This window comes from Ischnura elegans, chromosome X (genome assembly GCF_921293095.1).
Source record: "Ischnura elegans chromosome X, ioIscEleg1.1, whole genome shotgun sequence".
Taxonomy (NCBI): Eukaryota; Metazoa; Arthropoda; class Insecta; order Odonata; family Coenagrionidae; genus Ischnura; species Ischnura elegans.
In genome coordinates this window covers 61,469,675-61,487,455 of record NC_060259.1, presented here as the reverse complement: position 1 = coordinate 61,487,455, position 17,781 = coordinate 61,469,675, and the positions used below count along the sequence as shown (strand labels likewise).

The window sequence follows — 17,781 nt, the reverse complement described above, 5'->3', positions numbered from 1 at the left end:
TGTAGTAAATCGATACAGGAACCACTGTTCTTGTTCAGCCAAGGACTGAAGTTTTTTGAGATATTATTTACATAAAAGAGTTTTTTTCTTCTTCTCACTCCTATTCTGCGCACCGCTTCTGTAAACACGTTTCAAATTAACTCTTCAAAGAGGATGAAACTCTCACTAACGAAATCAGCATTCACTGAACTACTAAGGTGTAATAAGGATTTCGCGATCTGTGTGAGGAAAAATAGAGAATATTTGTGTGCGCGCGCAGCTTCCCCACTCCAACAAATCTCCCTTCCCTACTTCCAGTCGTGGGGGAACTACTTGGCATAACTCCCACGGTACCCTTTGTCAAAAAAATCAAGCAAGAGAGATGTGTAACTATACTCAGACATTGTAATATGATATTTTTTTCTCGATGAATGAATTGGGACATCGACCGCCCAGAAATACCTGCGGGGATATCGGGTTTCGCTACGGATCTGGAGTCCTTGGGAAGAGCGGACTAGGGTAAAAAATGGAATGTCACATGATCCGTCGTGGCCCCAAAATATACTGACATATGCACTTGAGTTTGCCACCGTGGTCTCATCTCACGAGGGTGATTCACACGAACTAGTCGTCGTATTTGGACTAAGCGTGGGACAGGAGAGGGAGAAAAGACGCGATCTGCGACCCAGCGCCCAACGTCTCACAAGCAGAATAGGTAGCAGTTTTCAAGATAGTACAGTTGAAGAAAGAGGTTCATTTTTAAGACTAAATTCGTCAACTCGCTGGTTTAAAACGGAATATCATTGAAACATTGAAAAAAATCTGAAGGCATAAAATCACTGTGATTATTCATTGGAATGAAATAAAAGTTTCTTCCAAAAGCAGAGTAATTAGTAACTTGGCCGCAAATCGAGGGATCTTAATTCAAATCCCGGTCATGGCGAATGATTTTTCCTCTAAAAAATTTCCGTAATACGCTAATAGATATTTCTAGAAGTTTCTGGCCCCTTTTAGAATGGACTGCATGCTGCTGAAAAAAGATTTCCCTCCGCTAACTGGTGTTTCAGGATAAAATATGATGAATGAAGTTAGAATGAATGGCAGATGAATAAATGCCGATCGGATAATTCAGCATGGACTTTTTGATTAAATGGAATTTTGGCAAGCAAAATAAGTCAAAGGAAAGTCAATTGTATTTATACTTCTTAATAGTAACATCCTCAACACAATTTAGCGACATTATTCTGAATACCCTCACTAACCTCGGAAAATGTCATGCAGGAAGAGGTACATAGTTATTTCAATCATAATCCGTATTTCTGCGGAGGTAATTTGCTCTGCGCAATTCGAAATGGGCCATCATTTTCCCCTAGCAAGCAAACTATAAGAAAGATTGCAAGTGCCGCTGAACGATACTTTAAAAACATGCGAGTATTATCCAAGATATTTTGGTCGTGGGAGTAAGCACTGAAAGTTTCCTTTTTAGAAAATAATTCAATTTCTGCAGGATAAATTTTCCAAGGTTATTATCGCGGGATTCAAGGAAAAGTAGTCAGCCATTAACACTCCCTAACGTGGCTCAGAAGTCACGCTCATTCAGAAATTGATCTTTCAGTAAAAAATCTTTTTTATAGTTAGGTAATTTACCGAAAAGTTACTGTCGAATTATATTTCAAATTTAATTCTTAATGTAAACGTTAACGTTTCTTCGTCTAACAAGAAGGACAGTTTTATGGACAAAGATATACCAAATACCAATTAAGGACATATATCTGTATTTCGAGACTTTCGAGAGTCTCGTGGATGGGGTATCGTCTCGTCTCGTAAAAAAGTGGTCTCGTCTCGAGTCTCGTCTCGAAAACGAGACGAGACGAGAAAGTCTCGAGTCTCGCGGCAATACTACTGGCAGGTATTGGCTTAAATAAGGCTTATTAATACCTTATCAAACGAAGGAAACTTTCCTACCATAGGCAGTTTTAATAGGTGATTATAAGAGATGTTTCCCTGAGCTCTGTGCCTCATGCATGCATTGGTAATCTCAGACGATGCGTTTTATTTGATGAAGGAAACTACCCTCTGCCGAAATTCATTGTTAGACACCTTTTGGGCTAATAGGTGATCAATGCAGCAGTTGGCCTCCAGAAACGGGGAACTTTGAAGCAGGTAGGCAGAAAAAGTTCAGCGGGCGAGAATGGTTGAAACACGTTTCTGTTGATCTCGTTTAAGTTGATATTTTCTTTCAAAGCTAAGGTCTTCGTAATGCGATCCTTGCGTGAGCTGGGAACTTTAGTTTGATTTTGGAGAAGAGGAAAGCGTCAAAGGGGGTAGGCGAGTTCTGAATGGAGGGGGATAACGGATGTTGGAAAATGCGCTGGTATTACACTATCCCACGGCTCTGAGCTTCTCCCTACGTTAGTTCATAAATGAAACGTACATATTTCGTCTCACTTTCGTCAAACGATGGATGCGGAAAAATTATACGTCGGGACAGCGAATTTCAAACGATCAGTGCAGGAAAACGATACTTCCGGGAACGATAGATGCGGGGAAAAATTACATCGTCTATATGGAACTTTATTTGGGACCAGGAACGGCGAACGATGAATGCGGGAACGATAGATCGGGGCTCCACTGTATTAGTTAAACAAAGAAAGACGCACTTGACGCGAATTTGGGGCGCGGGAGAGGGGAAAAGCAAGCGGGGAGGGGACGCAAGTGGCCTCCATCCAAAATACGTTTAGACGTTATGGAATAGAAGCGCGTCTCCTAAGCTCGCAAACCTTTCTAGTCACTAGAGAGGACTCTTCAAAGACCGTAGGATTCTTGCCTACGTTCTCAGGTCTAAAAATATCGCGAACAATATAAAAATATTTCCTCACTTCTCTAAAAGCTGGATACGTCGATTTGTTTAATGCCGACGAGACGCCAAAACAGGGACAAGTCGACTCACTACGCATTCTTTTTTACCTTCTACCATCTGCCGATTTATATTATCAAAGATGACCGCCTTCCTAGCAGGGGCGTGGACGGCGATAGTGGAGGGGGATAGGCGAGCGGGGAGGGGAAGGGAGCGGCCTGCAGTTCTTCTATCCGCGACTCTGCGTGGACGTTGGACTCTGTTTTTCGTCGAAATTTTGTGTTCATGTAAGATTATAAAAAAGGATCACCGAGTTACCTCGAGATATTTACGTTAAATTACATAAACCTTTTCGGAGTGTCCATCCATAAAAATAAACTACGACCGTTCGCATCAAGCGAAATCAATCAATGTTATTGCTGCACGCGCAGCTTGCGGCAGCTATCCGATGGTATGGAATGCCGTGACGCGGCGTACTTTACAATTAGCTTCGTACAATCTCATAGTCTTTCATTCGGATTTATTTAGACTTAATTACATGTAACCATTTAATTTCACACGGGATTTATGTCACTATAGGGCAATGAATTTCCTTCTCAGCCCATAGTTACGGACTAGGCAACACTTTTATATTAATTTCCGAACCACCTGAAATCAAAATCTGACAATTTTGTATGCACATTTTAACCCTTTGTGTGGGTAACACCTCTTTTTTTTAGGTGTTTTGGGTTTTAGATTTAGGCTACTTTTAACCTCAAAGATGGAATCGTGTTTAAAACTTTCCGGCCAGCCTACTTCCGGAGGGTATTTCCCCGTCCACCCCGCCAAGGTTTTTGCAAAAAGGTCCTTTTTATGACCCCGTGTTCGTTGGGTGCGTTCCCTCTGAGCTATTTTCGAAAATTCCACTTCCAGACAGATGTTTGAATTTAACTTCGTACATTCACTAGAAGAGGTATGTTGTGCTCCGGTAATTTTTGGATATACTCGGATACACGCATTTTGGTTATCCAGAACTCCTGAGAATCTGATAGCGATTTTCCTCCAGCTGCCTTTGTGGCATCAGTCACTCACCAGAGATATCTACTGTCCAACTTGGTAAGAGATTTTCATTTGGAGTTCTTAATAATTTCACTTGTTATATATACGTGGAGCTGGGAATTTCTTTCTTTTTAGCTAACACGGACACTTCTCATAGTGACCCTTTCTTTAATTTCGACGTATATTTTGTGTTATTGGTCACTCATTCGCTGATATGGAACCAGAGCTGATTTGAAAAAATGAAACTAAAGTGTTTGGGGAAAGCATTAAAATACCTGGTCTCGAGGTTACCCATCTAATGCTTTATAAAGACTGTTAAATCCGGAAGTCAAAAGATCGTCGTAAGATGTGATTATTTTGATGCGATTGATTTTATGCGAATTATGTGACGGAAACATTGACTCACAAGGGAACATTTAAGACACCAAGGGTCTCAGTTATATTCTAAAGCGATATTTTTCATTTTATTGCAAATTAAATGGAAAGCGTCATCATAAACCACTCGAGAAAACATACCATATCTATGAAGACCTATTTCGCCAGCACCTTCGAACTTCTACCAGCACTTTCGATTCTATTAATATCGAACACCGCACAGATAATTACAAAGAACTCCCGAGGCTTGCCGATTGTACTGATGAATTAACTCTTATTATTAGACGTTTGGTACGATATTCTGCAGCATGGAAGTGGAAGGAACAGTTCTTCTACCGAATCCAAGTCATGCAATTACATGCGCGGTATGTCCAACAGCTATCAACCTATACAGCGCTAATACTTTATTTAAATGGATAGACAGAAAAAAGGCTAAAATATGTGTATCCTATTAAGGAAATAATAAGACTAACGATACACGCAAAAATAGCCTATACGACTATACATACATGTCAATTGTAAATTACGCCGCGTCACGGCATTCCATACCATCGGGGAGCTTCCGCGGACAGCGCGCGCGTCAATAACATCGATTTTTATTTTGCTCGATGCTAGCGGTCGAAGTTGATTTTTTGGATGGAGTCCTCCAATTTATATCGTATCGACGATATATATCGCAAGACAGCGAAGAAATTAGGTTATAAGAAATGTAAAATTAATGTGGCCCTAAATAAATTACATCTTATACACAATTCACTTACGAAAAGATTCACTTTCCAACGTCCGTCGAGCACGATAATCCCCGTGGCCTGCAGCAAGCTCCGAACTGTGATGCACGTTCGAAAAATCGATCTTAATTTCGGCGTCGCAGGTGGCCGCAGTTCTCCTTTTGGTATCATACTCTATAGGTTTTGTCGCATATGTGGCGTAAATATCTCTAGGTAACTCGGTGATCCTTTTTTATAATCCTACACGACCACAAAATTTCGACGAAAAACAGGTTCCGCCATTTTGTATCGTATCGGCCACAAATTTTACAACTGAGTCGTGAAAGTTGCCAAGAATTAACGATAATTAACCGCATAATAATATTGTAAATTTTTATTTCTATTGAATTACTACAGAAGGTATGGCATTAGTTTTAACATGCTGAATATCGAAAAAAATTCAATAAGGGCAATTTTTGCGAAATTTGTTCAACTTTGAGGCCAAGTAATTAGTTTGAAAAAATTACTTATGAAAAACGGATTTCGTCGAAAAATGTACTAATATATTGGCAACAACTGAGCAAAATTTCAATTTCCGCACTCAAAAAAAAATCGATTTTGAGGTTTTATCCAGCTTTTTTTCGAATTCAGCCCACTGTGCGCCGGCCAGAACCGGAGTCGGGCGCGCGCCCAAAAAAACTGTTTAAAATTCGGAGTTGCAAGTTGGTGCAAGATTTTACTTTAGATTCACAATACAGAAGCTTCATAGAACGACGTGGTATAAGTCACTTGGAGGAAGCCGGCGGAAGTACCTACTTTTTCTCTACGTTTATGTAAAAAAAATGGGCTGAAAACAGGCTCCGCCATTTTGTTATATATCTATGGTTAATGATGAAACAAAAATCTTTGGAAACCCTCCAAATGGAAGAAAAAGAAGTGTTTATTAAGATGGTATAATGTTTTTGTCACTAAAACTATTCATGAGACCACTGCACGAGGATAAAGTTGGCAATTATCAGAAAAAATCGAGGGTGGTCGTTTTTAGCTAAATTAGTTCAAATTTGACTTAAAATATATTGTTAACGTGAAGGCACAGGAAGTAAATAATCTGGCAAGTTATGCACCATTTATTTGAGAATATGCATGCGAAGTTTTAACTCGCTAGCCCAAAAAAAATCGTTTTTGAGTTTTTGCCCAGCTTTTTTCGATTCTAGCCCATCGGGCGACGGATCTTTAAACAGAAGCACGGCCAAGTGATGGGAACGAACTTACAGACTTCATCCAACTGCAATACAACTTTCCACTAAGTCCACCTATCTGTAACTAATCACGTAACGCTTTTAAGTGAACGTTACGGGATCATGTATGCGGCAACGTCGAGAAGCCGGAGACTATTCGTGCTCCAATCGCTTGGAAAACTAACTGGGATACCCCAACAAAAGTTTTCGCAATCGAAACGATACATTAGAACACAGTGTAACTACGCGACAATAGCACCTATCCGAGTCCATTCGGTTGCTCATGGCACCTGGATGCGTGGAACAGCCGATTGTGAACGCGAAGGTGAACAGAGGAAGGAAACTATGGGGAGGGGGGAAATCCACTTCCTTCGGACGGTTCTGAGATAGGAAATGAATGGTAAGCAGCGTTGCCGACGCCCAGAGCTACCAACCTAGACTGATTAACGGAAAAGAAAGGAATTTCGTAGCGCCCAGCCACTATACATTCATACTGGTTAGCACAGATACGAGCGAAGTTGCCAGTGGAGTGTAGCATGCCCGCATGAAACGAGAGAGGATGAAGGTGGGATTTAAAAAAAAACTGTGGAACAAAAAAGTATGTAGCCGTTGGCGGATATGGACTCGCGCATGGTACAAAAACATTTCTACCCACGGGCTTCAGGATTCCAGCTGCTCCGGCTGAGCTGTCTTCCTTCCCTAATCGACCTCAGTTGCCAACTATCAAAATCAATATCTAGTTAAAATCGCAAAGCCGTGGCACGGGATTTTCATAGCCTCAAATGTCAATGGTGTGCAACTCCAATTCCAGACTCTCCTGTGATTGTGCGTGTTATCTCCGTGACCCTACTGGCAATCGATGGGAAAGAAGGGGATCTGGCCTCGGTAGCCAAACAGGACACTGCTGCCATATATTATAGAGCAAAGATGCTACGATGCATCATTTTTATTCGGGGGCTTTCACACCATTTTTTTCGCTCGTGAACCTTGGCGTCTACCCTCACATGCATTATTCCTCATGCCGTGTTTACACGCTGCATGTGCGGGTTGACGCAAGAGCAAATATGTAATAGAACACATACAGTACAGTATTTTATTGGGTCATACGATCGAGCTCATCCATTCGCGGAAGTTGGGTGTGTAAACGCAGCAATTTTAAAGGTATATGTATAAAGCTAATACATCTCTTGGATAACTTAGGTTTACAGGAAAGGTGCAGTATTTTTCGCAGAAATACAATGACGATGGACTCCAACCATGCGACCCTAAAACATCAATCCAGCATTGTGAAGCACCAAGAGCGTCTTGCCTCGAGGGACGTAGATACCGCGGGTGTTTCTCCAGGAGGTACAAGTCGTTTGCAGTCGAATTTCCTCCTTCCGGAGAAGAGCGCTGAGGGTACACCATCCCCTTTCCCCGCCATTGGTCATATAGAGAGAACATTCTGGGCAATCTCTTTTATAGTGAGACCTTCCCTTTCCCGATAAACGGAAAACCTGGTTTCGCTAGCGGTAACCTGCGTCGCCTTAATGACGGCGCGAGATTCTTCCATCCTTAGGGCAGGCGCGCACTTGGGCGACCACGACCTGCGGCACACGACCAATTTTAGCATTGCAACTAATGGAGCGACGCGCACTAGGCCAAGTGCGACTCGTTGGTCGGACCCGAGTCGTCCGACCAAAATTTTTGAATTTGATCGTCCCCGACTAAGCGGTCGTTGCGGCCATAAATTACACGCATTCTTATGGCGTGCCGCGCACTGGCTCCGACTTCACTCCGACCCGACCACACGAGCTGAGCAAGTGGACGGTGAATGTGTTTTGCTACCGTGAGTGTGGTCGTGCTCTGGTCGGAAGGTGTGCGACAGCGATCGCGCTAGTGCGCGCCTGACCTTAGGCTTTCCACCCATTTTCCAGTCCATTGACGTCGTCTGCATCCACAAAAATACCCCGTAAGCTGTCTCAATAGGCGTGAGGCGTGGATTTTTGGACATCGCCTGTCGCTGTACTCATCGCGGCGATGTGTCAACACTTGTCAGCTCCAACTGTCTTGAGGAGACATCGTGACGAAATGTCGGACTGGTATACCGATAGGTCACTGGAGAGTAAACCCACGATGTCGGTGGACTTATATTCCGCAGCAACGGGTATGAAGTTCGCATAACTCGTTCCTGGGGTGAATTTTAAAATCCCCCCTGGGATGTACGGGCGTATGTATGGAGGGGCGGATGTTCCCCGAAAAATCAATTGTTGCAGACGCTTTACCGTCCGAATCTGCTCGACAGGTCCTGATTCAGCAACGCAGGACGGCCAAGCACTCCCAAGTATGTCTACATAGAAATCCACAGACACACACGTCGGGTGGTGCACACGTTGGTTAGTTACACGGTGCATTTTGGCGTTAATTCTCGCGTTCCTAAATTCAGACATAAACTTGTTAAAGCTAATGTACGGTGCAAACAGGCTTTAAGGTAGTTTGAGCGAAAAATCAATCATTATAGAATTCTGAGATTTCTATCTCAATGCAAAGAAAAAGTCTTGCTCTTTCCAATGATATCATAATATACACCCCTTACCGGGCTAAATTCAGAGATATTTGTGAGTAAAGAGAAGCTGATTTACATGGCATAGATGGGAGGCATGCGCTTCGACGGCAGAATTTATTTAAATAGAATTATTTCTCGTACATAGAAATCGACAAAAAACTAACTGAGTGTAGTTAACTTCATTTATGAATTTTTGGTCACATTAAATTCATAGGTCACCGGTAGTATAATTAAAATATTTGAAAAAAACTTTTCGTCGAACAGGCATTTCCTGCAGACGACCGGATGCCGAAAGATTCGGTTTGGCAACGCCGCATAAGATTAAATGTAAGCAAACATGATCGCAGACGACAGCATACCAGAAATAAACATAAATGGAGATAATTGATTGCGTACGAGTTTAGTTTACTGATTTTCCATATTGTCGCAGTAAATTCCATGTACAAAAACTACTTCGTGGTGGACATTTGGAAGTGAATCATGAGATTCGCGATTCCTGATACTATTTGGGTTGCTGTAAACTTCGAGTGAAGAGATTTCTTATGTGTATATAAATATGATTTGGTGGAAGGATGTAACCGATTTGACGCACACTTCAGTTTTCTGCGTATTTAATTGTCAAAGTAAGATTCTCCATCCGCATTAATGAACTTGCCATCTGTGACGAAAGCGAGTGGTTCAAACCATCTTACAGGTATGAGCCGTGCGGGAAACCTATTGAACACCGTGAGCAGGTTGTTATCTTCAGGTAATTTTCATATATTTAAGCCAACGCAGTCCGAACCTTACATGAAAATGAACGGACATAATTATTAGCGAGATACGAATGTAGTCATGCGTTTACACGCAAGTTAAACAACAGCACATTACGTATACGGAAAAATGTTTTTGAATCATCTCCCCCAGGGAAATCAGAATTCATCTTACAATGCATAAAACCTACTAAACTTGTTGCCTTAACCGAAATTGAGGAACCTTTCTAAAAAATTAATGTATAACCAGCCCTCCGAAATATTAGCATTGCTTGGCATCGACTTTAAATAACTTTCCTTCCACGTAGTGCAAAATCACAAGACTTGCCCCGATGGGAAGTTCTTGCTCCAATAACTGTAGACTTTCACGTCATGAATGCTGAATTCACTACCAACAATTCAATGAATCCAATCTTTAGATAACGCATAACCGACGTATAAATTAATCTACCATTAATAGTATTATGGGGTCTCAAAGGATGTTCATCTTGCAATTTCCTTACAACAATCCCTTAGGAACAAGAACTTCACACCAAATATACTTTTGCTTACATCATTACAAAAATACTAAGTCAAAGCTAAAATATCCACCATGATCATAAAACTATTCTAAATTAAGCTTGCCATTCATCTCTATGCCTATTGTAGTGCCCCCTTACCTTTAGTTAAACTGGATACGATTTCAACGTTCTGCTTTTCATCTCAAGGCCCTATTTTGGAAATGTATGCACTTAGTTACCAATTTTGGGTGCGTAGGAAGAAAGTAGACAGAAAGTGAAATATGACTACACTCTTGGTATACATATTCATTATTATTACATAACAAAAATTACAAAATATTTTTTAGAAAACCACTCTACATACAATGTCACATAAATTTAGCAATATACATTTCATTTTCACAAAGTGTTGGCCAAGAACATAAGATAGGATAGCCAGGGCTCACAAGATACATTAAATTGGCTACTACATACTTTGCTTCTCTCCATGAGATATTTTTCAACAATTTTATTATTCAAGCTAGCATGTGATTAATAATGAAATATGATTTTTCCTGGAGTATAGGTCATTTATACAAAAGTTAGCAGCCAACAACGTTTCGATTTATTTTCTTAAATCATCTTCAGGGCTATGTTAGAAAAATTGTGAAACAGTATAAAATACAGAGAATAAGTCTTATTAGTCTTACTCTCTGTATTTTATACTGTTTCACAATTTTTCTAACATAGCCCTGAAGATGATTTAAGAAAATAAATCGAAACGTTGGCTGCTAACTTTTGTATATATGACCTATACTCCAGGAAAAACCATATTATATATTAAATAAGGTCAAGAAACAGAAAAAAATAATATTTAATAATGAAAGATACTTTGTTTCTTCAACAGGCTAATAAAAATCTTTTTTCTATTTTATTACCGGTTTCAGCTACTACACCATTAGTATTTGATAATGATATTATAGATGAAACTGGTAATAAAATAGAAAAAAATTTAACCTGTGGAAGAAACTAAGTGATCGTTCTTGTCATGCCCCTGACTACACATTGCACAGGTAGTGGTACACACGTCAAATGCAAGAACTTTTTTGGAGCGGTATCCAATGACAGATCCATGCCCTGCAAATGCAAAAAGAAATTTTAATCGTTAATATAGAGGGACAAATAATACATAATTTATTTCTCAGAAAATATAATGAAACCAACCAGATTTACTGTCATATGACCGCCCATTGCCTCTCTTCTGCCACCCATAGTCATAAGAGGCAATGATATCTACCTCAGCCCCATCACTGCCATGCATAGGAGACTCTTCACTCAGAGTCGTGGCACTGAAATAAATTATGTAGACTGAATGAGATGCCACATATTAGCCAAAGAACTACATTCAGAATTCTGTGACTGGGTAGAATTGTTACTAAGGAATGGAAATAGTATAATGACAATGAAGGTAATCTACCACTTCACTTATGATGTTACTGATTCAACATTAGAAAGGAATATTGGTTATGTGTAAGACTTTTATACTCTATCATTGGTTAATATAACACCAAAATACATTCTGCTACTTTGGAACTCGTTAGTCTAACAAAAGCATTAATCACCATAGTGAAACAGGTTGTAATTATAATAAATTCAAGAAAGCAATCACAATCAGGACTGCAGCATCAAGAACAACAGGGAGATGATGCCGACAAATAGGAACATTTTCTTGCAATAATGTTTAATAAGGAATTTGAAATGAAGAAGGGTTTGTGCTTGGGATATCCAGCCTTGACTTTAAAAAAATTGACAATAGGAAAAACATTCCTTTTCTGCTGTTTTCCATCCCAGCTGTTGGAGGAGTCAGTTAATGCCTTTAAGTAATCAAGAAAGTTTTTGATCCGCTAAAAGCATTGAAAGTCTTGAATGAATAAGTATTACATAGAACAATAGTTGAGACACTGAGCATGAGCATTAGAGGAAACTAACCTAGGTTTCCAGTTGAAAGTACCCAATGTTCCATACCAGTAAATTGGCTGTGCTGATTACTTTGACCTCTTTAACGAACAATGACTAAGGAATAATAAGCAGGAAGAAATTAGTTTGTCTTTAATTGCTGAAATGCTTAAGACATGGATACTATAATTGAAAATGTATGTTATATAGACTTCTAACCAAATCACCTGATAGCATATCACCATGATAAATCAAGCAGTGGCACTTGTAAGTTATGCCAGAATGTGCATGAATGCATTTTATTTAAAATTAAAGATTTACCACGATTTCATTAACCATGGTTCCTTTGTATTCAGCAGGTATGTATTTCTTTATTTATTACCCTGAGGCCTGACCCTGCATTGTTCAAAGGTTAATAACTTTATAATGGTTCAGTTCAGATCTTAGAAAGTGATCATTTTTCATCATAAGGATACTGCTTTCACACACATAACTTTTAGGAAAATCAGTGATGGTCACCTGACATGATTTTTGCACTATCTGCCTGATTTGAAATGAAAAGCCCCTCCAGTCAACAGCCACTTATTCAACTATGGCCTCATCCTTAGTAACCGATAACAAGTAATACCGAAGGACAGTGATAATAATAATGTGAAGCAAAGGTAAAATTACACTTGAACATAGTAATCATAAAAGAAGCCACTGAAGTTCCTCAATTGTAGTTCATATATTGGACGTGACCACTACTGGTAATGTTCTTGGAAGGTAATGTACATTGAAATAAAAATCACACCGCCGAAATATTCCCAAGTACTATGACAGAACCAAATGCGACCACAAGAGGCACATTTTTGAAAAATGAACATTCTATTTTGGTTTCGCTGGGCTAAAAACACTAATATGAACAGCATAATCATAAATAAACTGATACGATGAAACTTACGGTGTTGAGGTCAAAGTGAGAAGCTTCTCCTCCTCCACAGCCTTCTGGCACGACTCTCGCGCCGTCTCTTCAACCGCAGGCCCCACAGATCGCTCGTACCTTTTCCAAGTGGAATTGGCGACAGGCGGAATATTTAGGGTTGCCAAAACCCTATTCATTTGCTCGTGCCCAACACCTGACACGACGCAAGCTGAAAATGGAACAAAAATATATTTTCAGCTAATCAACTTCTTCTATTCCCAAATATGAATTAAGGTATTTATTCGAGCACTTACCTATGGCGGCCTTACAATTCACTGCGTACTGAGCGTACGAGGACTTTGCACAATGCACTGCCGTAGATGTAGCAACTTTTTTCAATTGCTCACAAAAAGAGCAGCGCACCGTCCAAATGGAAGCTAATCCACGCCGCAACTCGCCTTCAATATTTGCAAAGGAAAGAGGTTTTAGGCAGGAATCGCAGTTCATCTGCTTAGCCAACAGATTTACGTCCACGATTCGCCGACCCTCCAACGTGAAACGTGGATTCGCTTCAATTTTGGGCGACGATTCCCTCTTCACCTTCGCCCGGGAAGAAGCTTTCTGCCTCTTCTCAAACTCCTTCTTCCGCACAAACCTTCCGTCTTTACTCCTGGATGGCTTCATCGTAAAAGCAGAGAAGGCTGAAATACTTGCGTATCTCACTAAAAAATTAGAGAAATACTCGACTCTCAAAAATATTTCAACACCGAAATCTCTGCACCCTTCCTACGATTCAAGCTACTTCCAGCTAGTCACGTGTTTTTCTGAATTCCCGGGTTCCCAGGCTAGTTGAAAGTGTCACTGGTGTCACCAACCTAAGAAATTTCACGTTGTTGCCAAGTCGAGCGTCTCTTGGGCATATGTAATTTCTTTCGATAAAATGCTTCGAAATTGTTTTCTAATATGAGTAATCATTACATCTTTATGTTTTAACATTTAAAATTCCAGTAATCCGTACCCCAAGTCGGAGTTAAGGCAAAACTATACTAGGAAAACTTAGTAAGATATTACTAAATTTACCGTTGGTACCTTTGAAAATAAGTCAAGATTAAGTTTAAATTACGTAAAGTTCGTTCATAACTGAGAAAAATAAGTAACGCAAACGAAGATTTTCCGCATAAAATATTGTGAAATTGTGTCAAACGCCTTAATAACTGTTTATAATTGTAAATTTTATTAAAATTTAATCGCTTTTTTGACTTCGGAACTATCTCGCTCAAACCACCTTAAGGCGTTTCATTCTATATGCTCTTTTAGTGATGAAGTACGGCGCACACAATATAATATTCTGACGCATTCGCGGTGCCAAAAAAGGGCAAGCCTACGTTGAGGGACGGTAGAACCCGTAGGGTGATCTATGGGTCCAATTCTTCCCCAGAATTTTTTTAGAGATAGAATCTTCATTCAGGGTCTGAGGGTAGGTTACAAACTTTATGGCCTTCCACACCATGTCATATCGAATAATTCCACCATATCCAGTTCAAGAGGATGGTCAATCCCGCCCTACGGCCCATACCAAGCCTCGCCCATGAAAACGGACGAATAATCACAATTGCCACACCTGATACGATACCGTAAAGATCGCGATGGTGCAAATTTTATTTTGTTTACATTTAAACGAAAAGAGGTAAAAATATAAGGATTTTGATAGAACCCAATGACAGAATTCCGATAGGAAACTATGCCATTTCGTACAATAAATTCGTTCTCGGGGTTCCGGGGTGGCCACAGCTTGAAGTACTCCGCATTCACTCAAGCAGACAAAACGTTGACAGGGGACACGTAAACCGCTAGCCTCACTACCTGCTATCGCGCAGGAATTAAAGGAAACGTTGCCAATATCATGGTAAAAATGAATATAGGGAAATTTTTAGGCTATCACAAGAGGGACGCTCAATCCGGACCACCTTAACACGTCTTAAAATTACTTGATTGTGGCACGATTACAAATTCTGCATTAAAGTATCAATAGTAGTTTCACTCAGGCGTGTTCGACCTACATTAACTAGAATAGAAATCAACGCTTAGCCGTGATTATTTACCTACATCGAGCATGAGTCATGACATGGCTCAAGTAAAAACCTTCTACGTTTCTGCCGAAGCTAGCGCTGTGGTTTCAACTGAACGAAATTTCAGCACATCCGCACATCTCCGCAAAGATGGGAAAAAGCTGTTAAGAAATGGCGCGGGATTTAGAATGATGTATGACTTACGAGTAGGAATCGTGACGGGGGTAAAATTGACAAGGCAAGAGAAAATAACATCAGCAGCAAGGCCGTCTTCTGAGCCAAAGGTTATAGGGAAAAGAAAGCTCTATTCCGCGGATACAGTTACTGTGTTGCGTGGCGAAGCAACAACGAAGCGCTAACAATATGTTGGTCAAATTAAGCTGGATTCGCTGTCTATGCGTCATAAATCCACAACACAAACCGAGGAAAATAATTTATTACCTCCTACAACCTTGAAATTAAAAGTTCCTACACGTAAGCAAAGGAGAGCCACGAAAATCCCAATAATAAATCTGAAATCGTCAGGCTTCTTCGAAAACGATTACACAAAAACATATTTCACTAGTTAATTTTACTTAGGTACAATGCAGTATTTTACGCCAAAATAATTTAAGTCACTCGAAAATAACCTAACAATAATTACACCTCTCAGCTCGCAGTTTGATCATCATTCTCGAGAAATGTTATCGCATCCGTAGAGGACTTCAGAGGCAATAAAACATATATATTCACACTCAACACATTATAATAGCAGACATCAAAACAAAGACACCTGAATTTCGTTCATCAGACATACAAAATAAAAATTAATTCCTATTCAAATAATTTAACAAAGAATAACTTACCTAACGGCATAACTAAGGTACAGCTGCTTGCCTCAGTTCTCTAGTATCTAGGCAAACTAAGGTAGCACGTATGAAATCATAACAATGAACTGTTTTGAGCTCTGAGTATTTCACGCGTGGTTTTTCTTTCACTAAAATCCAGACACAGAGTATCCACCAGCATCCTTAACCAAACAACACCCCACAACATTACTCTCTCAGATCCTTTAAAAACAACAACACAAAACCACCACCTCACACAACTCCCCGACCCCCTCCTACGCCCTGAGCATCAAATGACGAGCGAAACTGTACCGCAGTGTAGCCAACGGGGTAAGTATTGGAATATCTTCAGTAAACTGCGTGGGGTTTTCTCTTATAAGCATAAATTTCATGATTACATATACAATCGAAAATCAAATCTTGAAAGAATTTGGGAGCAAATTAAGCAAGGAATCTTAGAAAATGTTGCATGATATTTAGTTGCACATAAGGTGTATAATGAATTCGTAGGAGTGATAGCTATTTAGGACAAATGAAATTATATATTTTTGGAGGTAAGATTGATTAAATGTCATCCGTTTGAAGGATGAAGTTTTAAGCGTTCGAAGGGATATCGAAATATGAGTTAAGTTGGTAGTAGCCTCCACCTGGTTCACCAGCTGATAAAAGTATAGGACCCATTGCTGGAAAAATTCAAACGGTGTCGTAACATCCTTTAATTTAACTATTATACGTAGTATATAGAACACATATGTGCTAGTACTTGCGATCACTTCATTGTCGCGGTAGCTTAAAATTGATTTAACATAAATTATGTATATTTGAGAATGGGACTTTGAAAACATATTGATGCAAAACTGGGATGACGCCCCCAAGCGGCCTAAAGGCAAATGAATAGCAAACTACGGCGTTTGCTGCCAGCGATGGCAACGCCATGACGACGATATTTGTAACTAAACACACAAGGAGATTGAACTGTACACGATTAATGGAGGATCCTCACGTCGGTCTCAGACGTGTGTCCCAATTTATAGAGTTCGTCACTCTTGTCGCTGACGAACAAATTGATCCGAGTTTCACGGGGAAATAAGTTATAATTAGAAGTATCATCAGCAATTTACACTCATGATTATGTTATTTACCAAATTCGTAACTCTTCAATGCTGTTCCTTGCATTTTGAAACACCATACAGCAAAATTTTGGAAAAGAGTGGATCGCATTTTACTCATCACCACGCTGCGAACATTTTTGAAAGCCGATTAAAATGCGGCCGAAGAGGCAACAGCAATCTACCTTCATGGAATAACGACTGCTCTTTGTACCCTTGGAATATGAATGGTCCCTTGGTTCTTGATGTAGCATTTACCACCTTTACTTCGAATTTTGTGGATATTTGTTTGTATTAATAGTATTTAGTGTTTACGTTTGTGGATTACCATGTATTTCCGTTAGCAATATATTTATCACAGTTGTCATCATTGAATATTAGTAATCATATTTATGTGTATATTGCTGATCCCTGGACGCACTTTATATTTTCAGTAAACGAAGCTAAAATATTTCCAGTGGCCTAAATGATATATTGTATGTGTTAATGTTGTGCATTAAAATTGGCTCTGTGTTATACTAAAATGAATTTTAGTTTTTTTTTGGGATTGCTAATTATGTGATACTTAGGCGACTTGACCCGTTTATAAGCGATGTTCTTGTGTAATATTCATGATACCACCACAATTTCTGTCACTATTACGTAGAGATGTTGTTAAAATGACGAAATGTACGCTGTTCGAAAGTTAGAGGAATTTCAGAGGTTTGGGTATTGCGAACAAGGTATAGGTGCTCATGACGGCAGCCTGTGTCGGTTTATTTGAATCATGGCTTTTATGGATAATCATCGAGCAAGTATTGGCTGTATTATACATACTGCTCTTTCACCCAGGTCTCATTTAATATTAAAGTCAGCCCTCTCTGACTTTCGTCCTCACTTTCGACCTTCGATTCTCCTGTACCTGTCATTGCAGTAGTTAATACTCTCCTCCTATCTCACCTCATCA

The 17,781-nt window shown here is 39.8% G+C and overlaps 1 protein-coding gene and 1 long non-coding RNA gene across 2 annotated transcripts in view; both read right to left on the bottom strand.

Annotated features, from left to right (window-relative positions):
- Positions 1-16,019, bottom strand: part of LOC124170794 — a 43,264-nt gene extending 27,245 nt beyond the window's left edge. The window contains exon 1 of the long non-coding RNA XR_006867587.1: positions 15,745-16,019. This is a non-coding gene — a long non-coding RNA (uncharacterized LOC124170794). The remainder of the gene's footprint in view (positions 1-15,744) is intronic.
- On the bottom strand, positions 10,785-14,107 carry LOC124170793. Its single transcript, XM_046549757.1, has 4 exons — positions 13,145-14,107; positions 12,870-13,059; positions 11,195-11,319; positions 10,785-11,107 (listed from the first exon to the last, which is right to left on the bottom strand). Exons 1-4 carry the CDS (start codon positions 13,512-13,514, stop codon positions 10,983-10,985), a joined length of 810 nt encoding a protein of 269 aa, XP_046405713.1. The 5' UTR covers positions 13,515-14,107; the 3' UTR covers positions 10,785-10,982.
- Positions 16,020-17,781: the final 1,762 nt, after the last annotated feature.